Source organism: Protopterus annectens, chromosome 2.part1 (assembly GCF_019279795.1).
Source record: "Protopterus annectens isolate FY-2018-M chromosome 2.part1, PAN1.0, whole genome shotgun sequence".
Taxonomy (NCBI): Eukaryota; Metazoa; Chordata; order Ceratodontiformes; family Protopteridae; genus Protopterus; species Protopterus annectens.
In genome coordinates, this window is record NC_056729.1 from 1,463,664,148 (window position 1) to 1,463,687,194 (window position 23,047).

The 23,047-nt window shown below is 44.2% G+C and overlaps 1 protein-coding gene across 1 annotated transcript in view; it reads right to left on the reverse strand.

Annotated features, from left to right (window-relative positions):
- WDR19 (WD repeat domain 19) overlaps positions 1-23,047 on the reverse strand; it is a 3,663,919-nt gene that overhangs the window by 236,756 nt on the left and 3,404,116 nt on the right. The window contains exon 35 of the mRNA XM_044062937.1: positions 163-239. Within this exon, the coding sequence (XP_043918872.1) occupies positions 163-239 (77 nt within the window). The remainder of the gene's footprint in view (positions 1-162; positions 240-23,047) is intronic.

Sequence of the window (23,047 nt, forward strand, 5' to 3'; positions counted from 1 at the left end):
TGCTTATTATCTTGCAACCTTTATTCTATGTTCTTCTTAGACTGTTACTGTTTTTGTTGTATGCCTTCTAAGACTGGGTAGTACCTGAAAAGAGCCCTCGGACAACTGTACTTTCCTGGTTAACAAATATAAAATAAATGCAAAGAAAACATAACAAATTACCTTCTGAATTCAGTGTACAGAGCTGGGAAGCTGCAACATGGGCACATTGCCCAGTCTTCTTTCACCATGTGTCGACCCTGAAATAAATACATTCATATTTCAGTAAGTATACTAGTCCCAAAATACATAAATTTATTTAGACAACAGTACATAGGGAGATAAGATACATATATTATAATAACTCCAGAATTTCTAAGGATACTCGTTCAAAAGAGCAAGGCCTCTACTATTGAAATCTTTCTTCTTCTTGAGGGAATTTGGCACTAAAATCACTTTATCAAGGGGATTTCTTTTTCTGCATGAACATCATGTATGTTTACTAAGCATCTCTAGAAGAGGTACAGTTGCAGCAGATTTCTACACAATTAGCCAACCTTCTGAAACTGAAAAAAAGGCCACTGGAACCACTATAGAAGACGTATCTTTTATTCAGTTTGCTAGTTAAAACTTTTGTCTACAGGATTCTTCAGACATAGAAAACCTGAAGAAACCTGTAGGTGAAAGTTTTAATTAGCAAACTGAATACAAGATAAATTTTCTACAGTGGTTCCACTGGCCTTTCTCTTCAGTTTTATTTTTATCTATTGATGTTCGCTGGATTCACTGCCACTCATTGGTTTTGTTTCTGCTGAATTAGCCTGTCTTTTATGAGGAATTTTCAGTCACCAGGCCTCTAGTATTTTATGAATGCTGAGCTCTATCATGAATGTGAGGAACACAAAAGGGATCCTATGCTAAATCAATGATAAATCATAGCAGTCAAAACTTCCTATGTGGATCCTGTGTCCAGCTTGGACAAAGTGATTCAGCTACAGTGTTTTGTCAAAAGGTAGCTACAAAGTACAGTTGTGTACACTTACCATAAATACAGATGTTCGAGTGTATTCACTGTTGCAGTCGTCACATCTGGGTTATCCATGCCAGGGTAGCCCTCGGCAGGCCCAAATACCAGAGGCTTAGTATTTCTTTGTCGGTTGCTGTCACTTCAGAACTGACTTCAGGTCATCAGTAGTATAAAATAAGGCAGCTGACATCATTACATCAGTTTTTACTGCCCTAACCTGTCAGGAGCCCCCAAGTGGGAGCCAGGTTCTGGTGGAAGAACCCCACCAGTAGAAAGTAAATACCAATATGTCCCTTGTAAGGAAAGAGAAAAAAGAAGAGGGGATGGAGGGAGGGAAACCAGGACTGCAACACTGAATACACTCGAACATCTACATTTATGGTAAGTGTACACAACTCTACTATGTTCTTCGTGTTTCACTGTTGCAGTCATCACATTTGGGTTGATTTCCAAAGCTGAGGAAAAAGGGTGGAGGAAGTCACGGAAACTAGGGGCTGGCTAGGATGCCCTGCAAGACTGCAGAAGTAAACCCTGCCCTGGATTTAGAGAAAATAGGCAGGTGGTAATGTTTGATGAAGGTGTGAACAAATGTTCAGGTGGCAGCCTACAGGATGTCCCTGGTGGGGACTCCTCTGAGGAAAGCTGCAGAGGTGGAGGCTGCTCTGGTGGAGTGAGTCCTTACTCCCTTGGGAGGAGGCTTTCCATGCTGTTTGTAGCAGAAATGGATGCAGTGTGCTATCCATCTGGAGATGGTTTGTTTGGCTATGGCTTTGCCCTCTGCCCCTGCAACAAAGCTAACCAGCAACTGATCAGACTTTCTGAAGGATTTAGTCCTGTCTAGATATAATCTGAGCTGTCTGTGCACATCTAGAGAGTGCAGTATCCTTCCCCCCTTGTTCTGTGGGTTAGGGAAAAAGGTGGGCAAATGAATACATTGGTTGAGATCTACACTGGACACCACATTGGGCATGAAGGATGGGATAGTCCTGAGGGATACCCTGTCAGCATGGAAGATGATGCAGGGTTCCACAGCCATGAGTGCTTGCAGCTTGGAGACCCTTCTGGCTGAAGTGATGGCCAGAAGAGGCTGTCTTCCAGGAGAGAAATTTTAGCTCTGCTGAAGAGGAAGGTTTGAAGGGGGGGGGGGGTGAGATTTTCCAACACAAAGTTAAGGTCCCAAAGCTGGGGTTGGTGCTCTTCTGGGTCGCCTCAAGTTGCTAACCCCTTTTAGGAACTGTATGATTACAGGGTGTGAGAAAAGGGGCTGCTCAGTGGGAAAATGAGCAGAGACAGCAGTGGCATTAATCTTAATAGAGGAAAAGGAGAGTCCACTGTGTAGCAGGTCAGCTAAGTAATCCTGGAGGAGAGGGAGGGAGGGCTGTGCCGTATTGGCTCCCTTAGCCTGAATCCAGGTGCAGAACCTTTTCCATCTGTCAGCATAAGACTTCTGAGTGCTAGAGCATCTGGCCTCATGTATAACATCTAGAACCTGTTTGCTGAGGTTGGCAGATTGATCAGGGGCTAGGGAATAAGACAAGCTGCCAAACTGAGTGTCTGCAATTGGGGATGCATGAATTCCCCTTCCCTCTGGGTCAAGAGGTTTGGAATCTGAGGGAGATGCCAAGGTGGCAGAGGGGACAGGCTGCACAGCAAGAGGTACCAGTGCTGGCAAGGCCAGTCTGGAGCTATAAGAATTGTCCTTGGTTTTTCCTCCTTTATTTTGAGCAGTACCCTGGGGATGAGAGGTAGTGGAGGAAAGGCAAGACCGATAGATTGACCCACGGGAAGGACAGGGCATCTACTTTCCAAGCCATCCAGTGATGCTCCCTGGTGCAGAACTTGCTGAGCTTGTGGTTGGTGTGGGAGGCAAAGAGGTCTACATTCGGGGTGCCACATTTCTGAGTATTAGGGCGAACGTTCTTCTGTTGAGCTGCCACTCATGTGATCCAGAAGATTTCTGCTTAGGTGGTCTGCCAGAGAGTTGACAGAACCCCGTAGGAATTGTGCTAACAGGTGGAGTTGCATGGCAGAGGCTGTGTGCCAAAGGGTCATGGCCAGCCTGCATACAGGGTACGACTGAGTCCTTCCCCTGCTTGTTGATATACCACATCATAGTTGTGTTGTCTGTTTTGATCAGGAAAGCCCCTGGGGAGAGAAGGGGCTTGAAAGCTATCAAGGTGTGCTGGACAGCTATCATCTCTTTTTGGTTGATGTGCAGATGGATTTGTTGTGGGCTCCATTGGCCCTGTATGCACCTGTCATCCAGGTGTGCACCCCAGGCGTAATCTGATGCATCTGTGGTGAGGGTCGGCGTGGCATGCGGTGGTGAGAAAGGTAGTCCTTTGTTGAGAGAGCATGCTGTTGCCCACCAAAGAAAGTCTTTTCTGAGGCAAGGGATTATAGGTATAAGAGCCTCCAGGTCTTAAGAGTAAAGGCTTTTTAGGTACCACTAAAGTTTCCTCACATGCAGTCTGGCATATGGAAGGGGTAGAATGCAAGATGCCATGAACCCCCAAGCTTGTAGGATTTTCCTTGCAGATGGTTGAGGTCTGGTGGCTAGTTGAGAGAAGAAGGCTGTCAGGAAGGTTTACTTTCCTGGTGTAAGGAAAGCCATCTGGGAAGCTGTGTCCAGGCTTGCTCCCAGGGATATAATCTTTTGTGTGGGTACCTGTTTGGATTTCTTTTCATTGATTGTGTACCCTAGGGAGGTTAGTAGGGACATTACAAAGGCCAGATGCTTGTGCAGATTTTCCTGGCTGTCTGTCTGAATTAGGCAGTTGTCTATATTCCTTTGTCTGGAAAAGGCAATGGCCGGAGCCAGACATTTTGTGAAAACTCTGGGAGCAGTAGATAAGCCAAAGGGAAGCGCAGAGAACTGAAAGTGCTGAGATCCTGCCCTGAAATGGAGATATTTCCTGCATGATTCCCTGATAGGAATGTGGCGGTAGGCCTCCTTTAGGTCTAGGGTGGCTAGACAAGCATCCTTGGACAGCATGGGTAGCAGCTGCTGGAGGGTGAGCATTTTGAATTTTGGGATCACCAGGAAGGTGTTTAGAATGGATAGAGTGAGGATGGGGCACCAGGTGCCCTCTTTCCTGGGTACCAGAAAAAGTCTGGAGTAGAAACCTTGGCCTTTCTGTTCTGCAGGGATGTGCTCCACTACCCTCATGGAGAGCAAGGAAAAGACTTGCTTTTGCGCCTCTGCCACTGGTTTTGAGGTAGATCTGGGAACTCTTTTGGAGATGAAAGGGTGTAGAAAGAAAATTTGCATTCCTGGGACACTACGTTGAGAACCCAGCGGTCGTTGGTAATGGTGGCCTAGGTGTTTGCATGAAAGGAGCGTTTTCCTCCTAGGGGTAAGCAGAGGTAGGCAGAGGGAGGGAGAGGAGAGTCATTGTGAGTTCTTACCATAAGGGGGTGGTTTAGAACTCCCTGGTTTTGAAGTGGAGGTTGTCCACTGCTTATATCTCTGCATTCCCTGAGGCTGCTGTCTGTGGGTTCTGGTTCCCCGGGGTCTGGGCTGAACTGACCTGTTGGGAGCAGGAAAGGACCAGTGCTTGGAGGGACAATGCCTGCTGAACTTGGGTGGCTGGACCTGTAAGAAATCCTTAACTGTCTGCAGAGATTTTGCTTTTTCTTCCATTATTTTTAAAATCTCTTCTGCCTTAGTGACAAATAAGTTGTCTTTGTGCAAGGGGGCATCCAATAATTTAGATTTAACATGGTCTGGCAATGGCTATTCCTTAAGCTATGCATTTTTTCTAAGGACAGAACTGGTGACTGCTGCCCTGCAAGAAGCTTCTAGGGTGTCAAAATCACAGTGCAAGGTGTGTTTAGTTACTTTGTCATCAGAATGCATTGACTCTTGTAAATCTTTAGATTCTGCACAAGCAGGAAAGGAAGACATTTTTTGTTCGAGGAGTTCCAGGGTATGTTGCTGAAATTTTAGCATACAGAACTGACAATTTAGTGCTCTGATAACAAGAGTAGCTGAAGTGTATACTTTTTTTACCCCATCTGTCTAGTGCTCGGGAATCCCTATCTGAGGGGGTGGGATTCTTAGCAGATTTTGCTTTAATTCCTTTAGGCCCTTGAGAAATTACCACAGGGTCAGCAGTAGGATTTTTAAAAAGAAATTTGTGTGAGACAGGGACTCTGTAATACCTGTCTGGTTTTCTGGATGCAGGAGGGGAAAGTGTCAGGAGTCAAGGTGGATTCCAGGAAAACATCCAGGACTGGGGGGATGGCCAGGGGTCTATGCTGTGGAAGATCTAAGAATTCCCTGAGTCTCTTTTTAGACTGAGGGTAGTCCTGACTTTCCCATTGGAAATGCTCATTCCCTCCAGTAGAGCTCTTTTGGTGTGTACCTTTAACTCCTAGTGGGCGTGGCTTCAGCATTTTAAAATTGAAGTTATCACCTTACATTTTTAACAAATACCCATTGACAGAGGTCATATATCAATACAATTGTGTTTGCTATCATGTATTCTTCAAGATAAAATTTTCCGATACCTTGTATGTAACATGGTTTTGGAATTATTAATGCAAATATGAACAGGCAATATTTGACGCCTAGAGGAGCAGTAGGATGTAACTGCAGAAACGCCTGGAGATGTCACTTGGCTGTAATGAGTTAAGGTGTGAAGGGTTTCCCCAAAGGAAAAATCCTCTGGGGGAGAGGCTGAAAGAATGGAATCCTCTGCATCAGAATCCTCATAGGCAGAGAGGGGTTGCATGTCTTCATACTCAGATGCATCAGCGTCATCGGACTCCTGTTCAGATAAAACTACAGGGGACAGATCTCTTTTTCTTTTGGAAGGGGTAGCTTGAGTTCCCCTGATCAGCATGCTAAGGTCTTCCACCATTTTAAGCACTTGAGACTGATGCAAGGTAGCAGGTGCCTGAGATTGGGTCGTCGGTTTCTTGGGTGTGGTTCGTAACCTAGGCCTAAGAAACTCAGTAGTTTTCGAAAGAACGGTAGTCGCGAAAGAAGTCGTCGGTTTGTGTCGAGAATTGGTAGTGTGAAGGACTTCCTCTGAAGCTGGTGCCTGCTCAGCGGCTCCGGACCCATCCAAGGTAGAGACGACCGCATGATCCTTAGTTGAAGAAGAGTTTTGCGGCATACCGGACTCCGAAAGGGTCTTGGTAGCGGCCTGTGAATCTACAGAAGCGGGCATCAGGGCTGTGAAAGCGCCTCACTGAGGACTGGAGAATTGATGACTAGCTTAACGAGAGTGCCGTCAGTAGGTTTGGACCTGTGCGGTCTGTCCCTGTCTTTATCTTTACGTTTTTTTCAGAAGATCTGCTGTCGGATGGCTTACCAAAGAAATATCGGAATTCGAGGACTGTGACCGAAAATATCTAGCTACAATAAGTGCCCCACAACGTACAGTTCTGGTGTTGAACAAAGTGCAGAAGTGACAGCGGGGGACATCGTGGTCTGGGCCTAGGCAAGTGATGCAGTAAAAATGAAAGTCTCGGTGTGGTATTTGCTTTCCACAGTTGAGACAATTGTTAACTTTTTCCGACATCCATTACTGCAAGAAAAAAGGATCCCCAATGGGGTACTTAGCTTTAGAAGACTTCTGATTCAATTCGGAAGACAAAACTCGGGTAGCGGTTGACCAGCACTCGTGCGAACTGCTTCTGCTTTTGGCTCCACGGCAAGAAAGACTGATGTAATGGCGTCGGCTGCCTTACTTTATACTACTGACGACCTGAAGTCAGCCCTGAAGCGACAGCAACTGACACAGAAATACCAAGCCTCTGGTATTCGGGCCGGCCGATGGCTACCCTGGCAGGGATAACCCAAATGTGATGACTGCAACAGTGAAACACGAAGAACATCAGATGTTCTGAGCTGAAACGCCTTTGAATTTACCTGGGGCAGCAACAGGCCTGACAGAATGTAGCTTTCCAAGAAATGGTAATCGCCATAAACACAGTTCTAAAAGCATTGATATCACTTGCTCAAAGATCCCCTTGCCTTACCTGCCTTTACCAAATGTGGTAAAAAGTGCATGCACTGTGTTACACAGACCTCTTAGATAATCATATAAGTACGCTGTGAGTACCTAGTTTGTTTATGGCCTTCTCAGGGTTACACACTTACTCAGTGTAAACTCACAGGCTACTTTAGGAAGGAACTAAGGCTGTTTCTAATGGTAGGCCTTATGCAGCTCTTTTGCCGAGACACATTAAGTTCTTACACTCCAAAAGAAAAAAACGAGGATCCTTAAAAAGTGGTAGAAGTTACATGGATACTAAGTGCCAAGGATTCCCCCCAGAGATGTTTGGAAAAAAAATCAGGCTGATCTTAGCTTGATGTAGCTTCTATAACTGTCAGTTTGGATGAATCATAGAGAGTAAGTCCCAAATAAAGACTTATTGAACAGGAAAATGCTAATTGCTGATACATACCAAATATCTGGTAAGGATACAGGAAAGTTGCCTGGTGAATGTCACAACCCTCATGACGAATTTTTCAGAAAACTTTCTGAGTAAGGTGAACTGAAAACATGAACTCCACCTCTATAGCAAATAGAATACATCTTAGCAGGGTGCCTTTGACTTCAAAAATCAACAGAAAACCTTGGCAGTTTTGTGTTTTCAAGTTTCATAACAAAAAGAGCTATATTAGATAAGCTCAACTGATTAAAGACTTTCCTGAATACTTAGTTGTTGATCTCCCGCTCATGATTCAAGGGGCTTGATTTGCAGAGCAAATGCGTCAGTCTTGTCTACCACATGAATGTGATGAGACTGTAGAATTTACTGTCACTTTTGTGCCACATCTACAGCCTGTTTATTTCTTGATGTGCCTAACTATTACCTGTACCTGCAGAAACATGCAAGCAGGATGCTTTTCTTCAACATAGGGAGCTCTAGGAAATGTTGGTCCTGGAAAGCCTAAAGTCACAGGAAAATACTTTCTGCTTGAGAGTGCTGATGTGGAATTTGAGATTTTCCTGGGACCAAGATTCATTAACTGACCAGGATAAAAAATTCACTCTCAACCTACTGTGGAGGTATCCAACACAAACGTCTGCCGAGACACATGAAAGAAGAACAGCATTTCATGTGAGATATTAACAGAATCTCAAACTTAATCTGACAGGATGCTACAGATAAGATGACCAGATTATTCCAGACTGCCCTGGACCTTGTTCTACAGGTCAACCAATGACCACAGAAGCAAGCTCACGTAAAAGTAAGTTACTCAAGGTTTGATTTCTCTAAGTACTTTAGGTTTCTAATACCATGATGGGAATGGACCGCATTCCTAAGTCAGGGCACGATTAGAGTTCATGAAAGTAGCATTTTTTTCAGCCTTTGATGTTAGCCAAAAATGCTCTTCTCAGTACCTGCAATGTGTCCAAAAATGTCTTCTGCAAGTCATAGAGTTACATATACTGGTAGCATTTCTAAGTATGACTGTAAATTCTTTATTCGTTCTGTTGGTCTTACTGTTTTTGGAACTGTCTGGGTATCTTTCTTCCACATTGTTCTCATTTCTGCTTGCAAATCCTTGTATTTTACAACTCTGTATGTCTGTTCATAAGACACTGTAATCACTGGGTGCAGCAATTCAGTTTTCAATGCTACTTTTGTCTTCTTTTCGTGAACTACTACAGCAGGTTTTCTTGCATCTATTTTTTTGAACTGTTTGTAATGGGTGATCCTGTGTGATGTAAACTTCATCATTCTCTATAATGTTTTGTGGTTCATGTTTCTAATGTTTCTCAGCAACTTCATATTGTAGTGCTTGCAAAATTCCCAGTGCACCATTCTTGCTCCATTATTGTGCCTTTCAGTAAACAGGCCCTCTGTCATGAGTGTACCACACCTAGCAACAAAATTTGCGACTGTTTCTAGATTTTTTTTTTTTTTTTTTTACAGAACCTGCATTTGGTCTGTTTCTTCCATATGTTCAATGAATTTTGTAAACCAGGCACATAGTCCACTATCCTGGGCCACTATAATTAACCTTACATCTTTTGGTTTCAATTTATATTACCTTAATCATTCCTGTGTCAAATCCTGATCAACATGAGGTTGTTCCAGGAGATCTCTGAACTTATCACTGTATTTATGGATTTTACAATTTTTTCTTCGCATCTGATACTTTTCTTTATATTCTTTTTTGGCACATTCAGTTGTTGTCTAATTTTTGCCTATGTCTGGTTTAATTTCCATTCCACTTGGCACTGAAACACTTCTGCTAAACTAAGCAAGGATATCAACTTAGTTTTAAAACGTTCACTATGTTTGGATCTGGTGAGGTCGGCAGATATGTATACAGTCCCATGACAGCAGATCTATACATGTAATCAATTTCAAAGAGGCTCATACCTCCTTCAGAGTGAGGAATACACAGTTTTGCTATACACTAATTTTTATATATCATTTGATAAGCATGAAACATTTTCTTGTTTGCCTGTCCAACTGATCCAATACTGTTTGGGCCCAGTCAATCACCCCAAAACTAACTTTGAACAAGGAAGGGCAAACCAGTATATAGCTTAGACTTTACTCCTAGAGGTTAAGGAAGATTAGTTTAGTCTTCTAAGTATTCTTTACTGAGTTTTGTTATCATTTGTTCATGTTTTATTACTATTACAAAATATTTATACACTCCCTTCTGCTCTGCACTGGAATGTAACTGATCAATGTAAGGTGTATGCTGTGTATCTGTCAGAGTTCCTTTATGTCACATTCCTGTCATAGATTGGAGCCAAAACATACGCATGGCATAATCCATTAAGTAAACAGCTTAAAGGAAAACAATGGGATAACAAATAGAAAAGCTCTATCTGTTGTCTCCTTAAGTCCCCCTTATGTGCTACAGGCCAAAAAAATTAAAAAACGCAGCTTTAAAATAAAAAGACAGAAACTGTTTTACAGCTTACCTTCCTAACCCTCTGTACTGTATTTGTTTCCGTTTTAAAAACAAAATGAAAAACGGCTTTTCGGCACAGAAATAATGATGTCACATCTGCCTCCAGTAGATCCCAGGACATTTCCTCCCCCTAAGTGACGTAAACTCTGCCTTATTAGCATGCTCTATTGAAGCCCCCTGTTATCCGCCCACATCGTGACGTCATTGCCGCCTTGGACAGCCCACTATAACCATAATAAAAGGAGTAGCTGCTGTGTGGAACTTCTTTTCATCTGGAAGTCAATCGTATCGGCTCTATTTCCTGTGAAGGACTCGCTGCAACTGTATTGCCTGCATATTCTCGAGTGTTGGGTAAGTGTTCTTAGTCTATTTAACTGTGTTTAAATGTGTAAAAATATCATTTTAAAGCCGTAGCGTTTATAGCGTTGATCATGTGTAAATACTGATTTTAATTTGTGGTAGTGCGGTCTTAGTTCAGGTAATTTGTAAATACTGCTTTTAACTTGTGTTAGTGCGGTCATTTTTTAAAGTAGTGTGCTCTGTTTGCTTAATTGTCGTAGTGTTGTAAAATTAAAATAAAAGTTTGAGTTGTCCAAGTCCTCTGATAGTAATCAAAATGTGCGTCAGCCACGTGGAAACAAGTCCGCCAAAGCAGTTCATACAGTGTAGGATTTTGGGTGCAAATGTTTTAGGTTTGTGGAAGTTTTAGATGTAGTTTGTGTTCGGTAGGAGAGAGAGTGTGTATGTTAATGTCGAAAGTGGTGAATTTTGTACATGTGTGTGTGTGTGTGTGTGTGTGTGTGTGTGTGTGTGTGTAGTCTGATTGCGAAGTAGATTGTGTTTTTTTTTTGTTTTATTAAATTGCAGCTAGCATATGGGGGCCTTTAACTGATGACCCCGTGTAAATATTCTTTATGCGGCGCAGGTGTTTGTGGACTTAGAAGTACTGGTTGTTTTGCAAATATGCGTTTAAATGTTATATTTTGTTTGAATAAGCGTTATGGTTTTTAGTGCGTCACGCTTAAATCTAGCTTCCCGTTTTGTGTCTAAGCAGGACCACTAAGCTCGCCTACCTAAAAATGAAAAAAAAAAAAAACTTAAAACCGCTATCTTGCAGTTGTTAATGCTCACTTTTACTGTGCAACTGTATTCCTCCCCAGGAGAGCACCACCAGTGGATTCTGGCAAATGGAGGCTGGGTATGTGCATAGCTATATATGCCATGTATAAGTTACATCTACGTGAAATTACTTTTTTGGAGTTTGTATTACCTAGCATACTCTTAGCAATTTTCCGTGTAAGATAGATACCCCCACCTCCCTCTAAAATTGTTTGAAGCAAATGAGGGCTGATTAAGCTGAAAAATGCAAGGGATTGCAGGATGTTGCTGTAGCGAAATGGTTTGCTGAATTAGTCACTACCCGCCTCTGTGGGCGGTCGAGTGTTTGTGGGTGTGTATGGGAAAGAGAGAGAGGAGGAAGGAGAATGTGGATATCTGTAGTGAGCCAATATAACATAGCTAGTACTTGGTCAAAACTTGTATATTTCTAGGGTGTATATGAGCAGATGTAATTTGTTTACACCTGATTTCTGTAGTGAGATTTTTTTTCTGCAAATGCATTATCTAGTAACATTTTCGTTGCGCTTTTGGCTGGTATTTTTGTGCGATGGGATTTCCTTTGATTCGTTGTCAGACTTTACGCTGCTCTCGGCCATGCTTACTAGATGCCTGCGATATTTTACCTCTGTTAAATTGTGCGTGTTTTGGGAGGTGCAGCAGTCGGACGCTTTTCTTTTCTAGTACACTTGTAAAACGTGCCCAATTCTTCTTCCCATAATTGCCGAAGTGAGAACGCTCAGCTTTAACATCATTTCTGCCCCAAACATCTGTATTTGTGTGACAAAACAGTGATAATTTCAGTCATTAATGTTTTTATTCTTTGCAAACAAAAGTGTTCCTGATTATTTTCATATTTTTTGTACTTTGTTAATGGAGAGGTTGATGGATATATTTTTCACTAAAATGTGGCAGCTTTTTACATGGTGCATGATGGAAATACATCTTTTATTGAACCCTTTTTGCTGGCTGAACAACCAAATACAATCAATAAAATACATACCACATAGATTTAAAAGTTACTATTTTATATATATATATATATATATATATATATATATATATATATATATATATATACACACACACACACACACACACACACAAGATGAACATCTGGTTATTGTGAGTTCACTTAGCTGTCCAGACCATTTTCAAAGCTAAAGAGTTTCTGTTCTGGCTTTTCCTGCGCTAGTAGTCTGGAGTTAGCTTACCCTTTGTCTGTATGGAGCAGTACTACTCTCTGTCTTTACTCTGGCAAGTGCTTTTTTTCTGTTTTATGGTGCCTAGACCAAACACACGTTTGTCATAATATTTAGAGCCTGGTGAAAGTGGAACCTTGTATTCTGCTTTGCCTCCGGGGTCTCTCATACTGCAGTTTTATGCATTTGCAAACTGGGTATGTTAGGACAGAGTTTTATAATGCTTCTGTCCTCTCTATTTCTACTGCAGGGCCAGTTATTGCAGTTGGATAATGTCATGGACCTCTAACCCTGCTGGGCAGCATAACATTTTATTAAACATGGTCGTCCTTTCTTTGACTCTTGCCTTTCTCCTGTGTCTGGCCATGCAGATTTGGATAGAAATATTCATAAGTATGCCTGTTATTACATTAACAATATCAGTGTTGTCAAGAACATTTGCAGACAGTGCTAGCTTTGTAAAAATTCTTGGTAACCAGAGACAATTAAAAACTAATTTTCCAGGATGAGCTGGGAGCTGGGTGGTTTTTAGTAACTATCTTAGAGTGTTAATAGCCATGCATTGACTGGCCATATGTAGGGCAAGTCCTGGCTTACTGGACAACAGATCATCTGTACATGATACTGCAGAACAAACCTTGTGTTTTGTTTAAAACCTAAAAAAGAAAAAAATAACAGATTCCATTTTCCATATTAGAAGTACAAGAAGAGTTGAATTTGACTTATCTTTTGTTGAATTCCTGCTTTTTTTGCTGTAGCTGTTTATTTATTTACTTACTTTGTTGACCAGAAGTGTCCAACTGGATGCAGGTCTATTTTCAGCGGAGGGCCGGAGAGAAACTCCACAGTTAAAATAAACAGACAGCAGTTGCATTGGATTACATAGCGATGAACAATTTAAAATAGCAATTACTTACAACATATTTACAGATGAACATAGTACATCAATAGACAACTAGAATCTTTATCTGTGAAGTACATAACAGACATTAGCAAAATGTTACAATAAGTTCCTGCTGTATAATAAGTACTAGACTTGTGAGCATCTGAGCTTGCTATAATCAAGGTAGTTAGTGGAGTGGAAAGAAAGGTAGTGGTTGGATGGGGTGGGTGATATTAGTTGCAAGGGCATATCCAGCATGTTTTTAGGTGTGCTTGATGAGAGGATAACGTCTTGCTGCAACAGCGGTTTACTTTCAGTCGTGCAGTAGTGACAATATTATAACGTTTACTTTTATTGGTATTGTACTGGAATACTCTTGGGTTCGTGTTTTGCTGATTTTATTGGGTTATGTGTTCTTGGGGGGGGGCGTAGGTGGTGCAGATCGTTCGCACGTGCTACTAAGTAGCTGTGGAGTGAACGGAATTTCATTCACCAGTGTATTTGGAGATTGGAAATTTCTCTAATATTTCACAAACAATGTTTCCTCACTTGGACTGGTCTAAACATATAGCATCAGATTACTTTTATGCTGAATTTTTCATGTGACTGCAAGCCATTCCTTTTTCTGATAGTGTGTTTTTAGGATATTTACAGATATATATTAAATTATGCTTGTTTCTATACTTAATACAAATAATACAAGGTGTTCAACATGCAGGCACTCGTCAGCATCATTTTTTTCAACATCACCTAGATTTCGCCTGACACAGTGCGACAGTATGTAAGTCAATTGGTTTTGGGGATAGTAATGCACATATGGAATTTTTGCATACCTTCATAATTACTAGGAAATGGGCAATATCCTCAGTATAGTGCATTGTAATATACATGCACAGTGACACAATGTATTTTTCTTTCTCTGCCCTGATAACATGTAGCACTTTCGGTTGTGAATATATAAATATAAATATGAAAATAGGAATTACAAGGGTGACAAGCAAGGACTGATCTATCCAATACTAGAAATCCTAGATCAGCAATCATATAATCAATTTGTAATTTACATTTTCCCTTTCTTATGCTGTCTATTATTAACTGGCAAGTCACTTAGTTGAAGAAGCCAGCCCTCAAAAAATGTTGGAAAGCAATGAGTAACTGAGTTAAACAGAAGTATACATAAAAGGCACTGCCGGCATGAATGAGTTAATATTGAAAGGAGGTGATCTGTAGCAGCTACTAACATTTGCAGGTGTCTGAAAGATATCTGGAACTGGCACAGGTACAATAAAGCTGATGAGTTTGTTTCCGAATGAAGGCAGCATGGCCTCACTGAAGAGAAGTCTATTAGTTAGACTTCTGAGTAGCTGCCATGGTCTTTTATGCTATGTCATTTAAATGTTCTTGAAACTGAGAAATCATCTTAATGTCACTCAGTTAAGGAAAAGGTGAAAGTAGAGTTTTATTCTGTATGAAGCATATCTATGGAGTGATTGTTTGCCAATTTAGCATAGGACATTAAGTTTGTGAACTGCAAATGAGCACATGGGGTTAATTATTTCGGTCTCCATTTGTTGTATGATTCTGTGACTGACTTTTAACCACACAGCTCACTTTGGCTTCCTCTGAAAATTTTCTTAACCTAGTAAACTGCATAAAATGTTAGTATGCGTACATTGTTGCTCAAGATATATGCCCTGGGATTCATGAAGCCATATTTTCCATGTAGGAACAGAATAGGAGCTTCTGCATGGAAAATGGCCACTGAGCGAGTCAGGATACTACCGTTTTCACATGCATGAGCAGCCCTATACTGTTCTAGCATTGAAAAATGGCAAATATGCAAATCGCCTCATTTGCTAGTGAAAACCATGCAAATGAGGTGATTTAGCGATTCACCAAGCAGCTAGGTCTCCGTGGTATAAGTTTCAGTGCAGAAATGTATTCAGACAATAACTGAGTACATTTCTGCAACTGACAAAACAGAGGCATGTCAGCTGGTGAAAAAGCATGTATTATGTACATTAGACATCTGCGAACTTGATCAACCACAGTCCTTCGTGTTGGCCTGTACCTCCGAGAAATGTATACCAAACAAGAGGGGTCCCAGGACTGAGCCTTGTGGGACGCCACTTGTAACTGGTTTGGAGTCTGACATGGCTCCAGCAATTCTAACCATGTGGGTTCTGTCCTTGAGCCAGTTTGCAACCCATCTAGTGACATAGGGGTTTATATTTAAGCTGATGAGCTTATCTATAATGCCCGAGTGGGCTATTGTATCGAAGGCTTTTGCGAGCTCCAGATAGGCTGTGTACCACCTTCCCTTCGTCAATGGCCTTGGTGACTGTTTCAAAGTCAACCAGGTTTAAGAGGCAGGATCTGCCCTTAACAAAGCCAAACTGGGTAGGATTCAGTGTCTGTAGGTCCCCAATATCTTTATTTATGAGGTCCATGATGATCCTTTCCATAGCTTTGCACACCAAGCTAGTCAGGCTTATGGGGTGGTAGTTTCCAGGGTCTGTTGAGGCACCACCTTTGTGGAGAGGCACCACTGTTGCTGTATGCCACTCTTTGGGTACATATCCTGTAGTACGGCTGAGATTGAACAGTAGTTTTATGTTTGTGTTTAGCTCTTCTTGGAGTTCATGTAGGACGCAGCCTGGGACACCGTCTGGTCCCATTGATGCTGTGTTTTTTGTTTTGGAGAGGCCGGCTCACCTGAGCTTCTGACATGTCAGGGGGGCAGCACTCTGCTGGGATACATATTTGCCCTTTTGGTGGGGGGGGGGGGAGAAGTTTGCGCTGAACCTGTCAGCTCGGATGTTGGCAATGTCTGGGATCAGTGTATTTTTTGTCATTTTGGACTAATTCTGAGCATATCTGGGAATTCCCACCCAGGTTCTTAACATAACTAAAGAAAGCCTTGTGATTATCCTTAGTGTCCTGTGCAATTTTTCTCTCAAAGCTGGCCTTTGACGATTTTATGAGTGCCCTTAGTTTTTTGCTAATACTCATCAGAGATGCCTTCCCTTTTTGGGATTTTGCTCTCATGCAGTAGCTTCCTCCTATTGTATATTTTGTTTATGGCTGGGGTCCACCAGACAGGTCATCTGCCTTTGGAGGAGTGGGTCTTGGTTTTATTTGGGATTGCATGATCCATGCATTGCTGAAGGTGTTCATAGAATGCATTTATAAAGGATTCTGTGGTCTGCGCCGTATTTTCCACAGGCCCGGGGGCTTTGAAGGATTCCACCTCGGTTTTGAGGATTGTGAAATTTGCTTTAGAGAAGCTTTTCACTGTGGTTTTCTGGGCAGGGGGTGGGGTCGGGATGTGAATATCCAGTGAGATCAGTTTATGGTCTGATCTTACCAGTGAGGGATACACTTCTGGTCTGGTCTAGAGTCCCCATGTTTGATGATCAGGTCCAGTATGTTTTCCCCTCTTGTGGGAGTAGTAACAAGTTGTTCCATACATTTGAGTTTATGAATTCCAGGAACCTTTGGGCGAGGGTGTTGGAGCAAGAGTAATGTTCCGAATCTATGTTTGGGTAGCTGAAGTCGCCCAATATAATGGTGTTTAGGGAAGGTTAGAATAAATGCATACGCATGCAGAGTTCCGGTTGTCATCAGTATAATTTTTCCACACATTACATGGAGTTGGACTGTTAATGTCAACTTCCACCTTTTCTGTTTTTACATCACTTTTCTACCTTTGATAGTTCTGCCTTACTATTACAGGTCTTCTGTCTTACAGTCCATCTCTAAGCTGGTGTCATTGTCCCTTCTTGCTTTTCTGTCTCTCGTATCTGCTTTACCAGATTGCTGTTGCCTTTTCTGTGCATATGACTGAAGCACTGTAGTCTCTTCTGCTTGACCTGTATAAAAGTCGGAGCTGCTTTGGCTTCTGCTTCTATGTCCTCATTACTTAATTTTTTCCACATTCTACAGTATATATCTTACTACACACCTTGGGATTTCACCCCATTATCTCAGGCTTCTTGAGCTGCTTTTCCTTCTCAGCTGAGATTTGTGCCCTACATCAACACTGATTGCACTATTTTTTTTTCCTTTTGCCCTCTTTCAGCTTTTGTATTCTGCTGTCCTGCAGTAACCTTGACACTGCAATACCTCTGATTTCTTACTGCTATTCTTATTCAGACTTTCTTCTACTCAACAATGGCTTATAGATATTTGAAACTGTTATTTTGTTCCACTGTCTTCCTGTCTGTTTTCAGTTTTCTGATTTCCCTTTGCTGCTGTCGCAACTGGACTCTGCCAAACCTAGGGCACACAGGATGAAATTAGAAGTTATGTGCCTACCATAACGTTCCATGTTAGTTGTCTTCTCTCGCCTTCTTTCTTGCTGGATGGGTTCGGAGCCGATCCTCGGCTCCGACTCGGCACTTGCTTTAGCTTAGGAACTCCTTTTACCAGCTCGAGGCAACCCTATATCCCATGATGCAAGGCGGAACTACCTCAGATCTCGTTTGGTAGCTAACCTACCCTGCTAAAGACTATCCTAACATAATTAGGAACATAAGATCCTAATAGAAGTCCTCATATGAAGGCTCAGGAGGAAACAACCTAATAGGAACTCTTCAAGATCTGTCCAGGCCAGGGGGAAGGAGGGAGGGACGCAAGAAAGAAGGCGAGAGAAGACAACTAACATGGAACGTTATGGTAGGCACATAACTTCTAAATGTTAAGTTGTCAATCTCGCCTTCATTCTTGCTGGATGGGACCGCGTCCCTAGCACCTGTATCCCGTGTGGCTCAATGGAACAGACTCTTGAGAACTGTGGAACCAAAACTGGCCCTATCTCTGGAGGCCAAGTCCAATTTGTAAGGAAAGACAAAGGTATGAGGCGTAGCCCAAGTAGCTGCTGCACAAATGGTATCAATGGGTAGTCTATCCTGAAAAGCTGCAGAAGTGGATAGACTCCTGGTTGAGTGTGCTTTTGGCTTAGAAGATAGCTGCTTGCCTCTGAGAGAGTATACATAGGAAATAGTGGAAGTTAACCATCTGGATAAGGTCACTTTAGAGACTGGAAGACCTATCCTGTTTTCTGCATAGGAGACAAATAATTGGTCCGATTTTCTGAATTGTTTAGTTCTATGCAAATAGTACCTGAGCTGACGATGGACATCCAAAAAATGCAGTTTCTGTTCAGCTCTGTCGGAATAGTTTGGGAAAAAGACTGGTAGGTCTATAGATTGGTTAATGTTGGTTTGAGATACGACTTTGGGAAGAAAGGAAGGGTTAGTTCTTAATGATACCCTGTCCTTATGAAAAACCAAATAAGGGGAACGAATGCAGAGAGCTTGAATCTCGGAAACTCTTCTTGCAGAAGTGACAGCCAGTAAAAATATAGTTTTCCAGGTCAATAATTTCAAAGAACATGAAGCAGACAGTTCGAAGGGAGGTAGTATCAAGGATGCCAACATTAAGTTTAGATCCCATTGCGGAGGAGGATGCTTTATAGGTGGTTTTAGGAGAAAAACTCCTCTCAGAAAGGCCTTGCATAATCTATGAGACATAATGTTATTGTCATGCAAGCCAACATGATACTTGGAAATAGCAGCCAGTTGTACTTTGGCTGTAGATGACGAGGATCCTGAATGAAAAACCTCCGCCAGGAAATCTAAAACCGAGTGTACAGGAGCAGTAAAGGGGTCAATATTTTTGGAATTTGCCCAAATAGAAAAACGTCGCCACTTGCTAGCATAAACAGTCCTAGTGGACGACTTCAAAGAAGACACTAAAATGTCTCTGATTGAGTCCGAAATCATCGGTAGCCTGGCTAGGGTAGGAAGTGGAGCAACCAAGCAGTGAGGTTGAGAGAATGAATGGCTCGGTGCTGCTGACCCGACTGGTGGATCAAGAGATCCGGAACTGGGTCCAGATGCCAGGGCTGCACCAGAAGGTGACGATGCAGAGACGGAAACCAAATTTGTCGAGGCCAATATGGGGCAATGAGGATCAACTTGGCTCTCAAAACGATGGCTTTCTGAATGACTTGTGGAATCAAGGGAAAGGGAGGAAAAGCGTACAGAAGTCCCCGGGGCCAATCCTGGGTTAGAGAGTCTCTCAGGGGTTGGCCTGGAAGGGGAAAAAGAGTGAAAAAATCGGGGCACTTGTTGTTTTGCGGAGTAGCAAAAAGATCGCAACAAGGAGTGCCCCACTTCAGAAAAATCTGATCCACTACAGATTGATTGAGAGACCACTCGTGAGGCATCAGAATGGATCTGCTCAGCCTGTCCGCTAAAAGGTTGGACCTACTGGGGATGTGCGTTGCTATCAGAAACCGCTGAGAAGAGATCGCCCATTGCCAAAGTCTGAGAGCTTCTCAACATAACGGATAGGACCTGGTCCCGCCCTGTTTGTTGATGTACCAGACCACGGACATGTTGTCCATTTGTACTGCAATAGTCCCCGTGGGAAGAAAGTCGTTGAGGGCTTGCAACGTTAAAAGCACTGCTCTCATCTCCAGGACATTTATGTGCAGATGGTATTCTATGGGTTGCCATGTCCCGTGGACCATCCTGCCCTGATAATGCCCCCCCCACCCGATCAGAGAGGCATCCGTAGTGACTGTGGCAACTGGAGGAGGGGGAATAAAGGGTCGGCCCTGATGAAGAAGAGGGGAAGATATCCACCAGTTCAGATGAGCTCTGCACGACTGTGTGACCAAGATTTCGTGCCTCATCAGGAGACTGTGGTACGACCACTGCGTGAATAGCATCCACTGCAGAAGACGCATGTGGAAGCGAGCCAGTGGTAGAAGAACAATGGCCGCAGCCATAAGACCTAGAACCTTCAGTATAAATCTGGCTTTGATCTTGTTGCTTTGCAATAGAAGCCGAACGAATTTTTGGATGTCCAGAATTCTTTGCTCTGTTAGTCTGGCTATCATTTTGACGGTGTTTAATTCTGCGCCTATAAAGGTGATAGATTGGCAAGGCAGCAGAGAAGATTTTTCGAAATTTACTGAAATTCCCAAACTCCTGCAAAGCTGTAGAGTGTAGTCTCTGGACTGAAGAAGCTGACACTTGGTGGTGGCGGAGAGGAGCCAGTCATCCAAGTAGGGAAACACCTGGAATCCCTGACGTCTCAGATGAGCTGTGACCACTGCCATGCATTTGGTGAACACTCTGGGGGCTGAAGTGAGGCCAAAGGGCAGTGCTCTGAATTGGTAATGACTGGTCCCTAGCCGAAAGCGGAGAAACCTTCTGGAGAGTCTGTGAATCTTTATGTGATAGTACGCATCCTGAAGGTCTATAGAGCACATCCAGTTGTCCTTGCCCAGAAAGGGCAGAATGGACTGAAGCGTGACCATCCGGAATCTTGCCTTCTTGACAAATCTGTTTAGATTGCTCAGGTCTAATATTGGTCTCCAATCTCCGGTCCTTTTGGGGACCAAAAAGAATCTCGAGTAGACGCCGGATCCTACCTGGTCTGCTGGCACAGTCTGGACGGCTCTTTTTTGTAGGAGCTTTGAAACCTCCTGTTCTGCCAAATCCCTTTGACTGGGTGAGATGTCTGGAAGGGATTGTAGAGGTACGGGAAACCTTTCGAAGGGGATTTTGTAACCCTCGGATATGATCGACTGTACCCAACTCTCTTGAGATAGGGATTGCCAGGCTACTGGGTACAGCGAAATCCTTCCCCCGACTGCCTCCAAGGGTGGACAGTCGGGCAACACCTCAGGGATGCTGAAAGGGCTTCTCAGGAAGAGACTCCCTGTTGCCCTGGTTCTGAGGACCCCCTGCCTCTAGGGCGGCATCTATTATTGTTACCCCCTCTGCCTCTGGGGGTAAACTGACCACGTGCGTCCGGTGTAGCTCCTTGGGCTTTTCTGAACCACATCTTCCCCCCCCTTCTGACCCTTGGGATATGGTCTAGAAGGAGTGGAAAACTGGACTCCAACGGCAGAAAGAGTTTTACCGTCCTGCTCACACCTGGTCAAGGTATCCTTCACCTGAGGTCCGAACAAAGCTGAACCATCAAAGGGGGTATTAGTGAAGGACGCCTTAAAGGGGTCCGCAAAATTACAAAGCCGCATCCAGGCTTGGCGTCTAAGAGCAACTCCTGTGCCTGCGGCCCTGCTCGCTCCATCGGCCGCATAGGATATGAGCCGCATGGAGGAGTTAGATATGGAATTCAGGATTGCAAGCTGCGAGGAAATCTTTTCCTGAGCCCCAGCAGCAGAAGGATCCTGGACTACTTCACCCAGTTCTTTGAGAATATCTCGTTGAAGCCTGGTGAAGTGACAAAGATAATTCAGCGACGCATAGCAAAAGTCGCTGAAGAAAACATCCGCTTTCCATACCTGTCCATGGTCCTAGAGTCCTTGTTAGGAGGATGGACAGGTACTGAAGGATCCGCCAGTTCCTTCTTAGTGGCCGCCACCACCATAGCATCCACAGAGACACCCTTGGAAAGGAACTGTTTGTCCGTAGGGGCCGTGATGAATTTGGATGGTCTCCTGGGGACAGGTTCCACAGAATCTGGAGCTTCACGCCTTCCGAGCCACTACCTGCATCAGTGGGTCGAAGGCGGAGACACCCAGGAGGTGGAGGGTCGGGATCCAAAGCCTCCAGGTATACCGACTCATCCTCGGAGGGATCAATGGAGGGCCAATTCCCCCTCTGTTTGAGGAGCTCAAGGATGTCTGAAAAGGAGACATCCTCAGAGGGGGACCGTGGGGAACCCTCCGACTCATCTAAGTCGGTATCAGATGTAGTAGACTCAGGAGAGTCTGTGTGTTTCCTCTTACACGTCCTCTTCCGAGGGGGTTCCCCTGCAGGATCAGGAGAAACCTCGGAAGAGGAGGAAATTCCCAATGGGGAAACCTGGGGCGATGGATCCCTGGGCCTGAGAGCAAGAGGCTGGCAAGAGGCGTCTGCAGGCACTGATGAGGGAGGAGCTAGAGGGATGGACTGTTGACCAGGCTCAGAGGCCAGGACACTCCTCATCACCTCAAAGGCTCCCCTCCCCGGGAGGCCGGAATATCCCCGCTCCGAGGAAACAGGAATGCCCGGCTCCACTGGGAGGGAAGGCTCCGTGGCCGATGTCGGCGCCGAGCTTACCAAAGCCGAAGCCCCGAGAGGGAGAGCGGGGTCGGACAAGGGTCCGATGCCACTAGCCCCCTCGGAGCCGACAAGGGAAACCCGACGACCGGATCCCTCCAAGGAAGGTCTCAAGGAGGAGATCGGAGCCGAGGATGACGGAGCCGAAGGATGTATCGGCTCCGGCACCGAAACAGTCGCTGTCCCGAGAAGCTCCGGCTCCGAACACTGAAGTGGAGTCGGAGGAGGAAGTTCAAGGGGTGAGGCTATAGCCGAAGTCTGTTGAGATGGGCTATGGAGCATTTGGGCCAGTGCCTGAGACTTCAACAGCCTGCTTACCACCCTCTCCAAGTCGTGGTCAGACAACCTGGAAGATCTCGAAGATCGGCTCCGATGGCTCCGCTCCGACAAAAGGGGAGACCCCGGAGCCGAGTGGATGCTCAGTAATGAAGGGGACCGAGATCTCTTTCGGGACGGAGCCATCGGAGCCGAAGTCCCTGAACACCAGATGGAGCCGGGTTTCTCGGCCCGATGCTGGATAAGGTGTCGGCTCCAGCCGGAGCCGACAAGGCTACAGTAGATAAGGTATCGGAGCCAGCCGGCACCGAACCCACTACTTCGAGGCAGATACATCGGTTCCAGCCGAGGCGATCTCGGCTCCGACGGAGCCGGAGCCACCGGAGGAGGCTTGGAAACTGAAGCCTGAACCTTCGGTGGCTTAGAAGGTTTCCCAGACCCTGCTTTAGAGGGAGAACCTTCTGGCTTAAGTAAGCCACGGAGGATAAGTTTATTCCTCCTCTCCTGCAGGACTCTCTGGCTAAAAGAGTGACACAAAGCACAGGAGTCCTGCAGGTGCAAAGGCCCCAGGCAATAAAC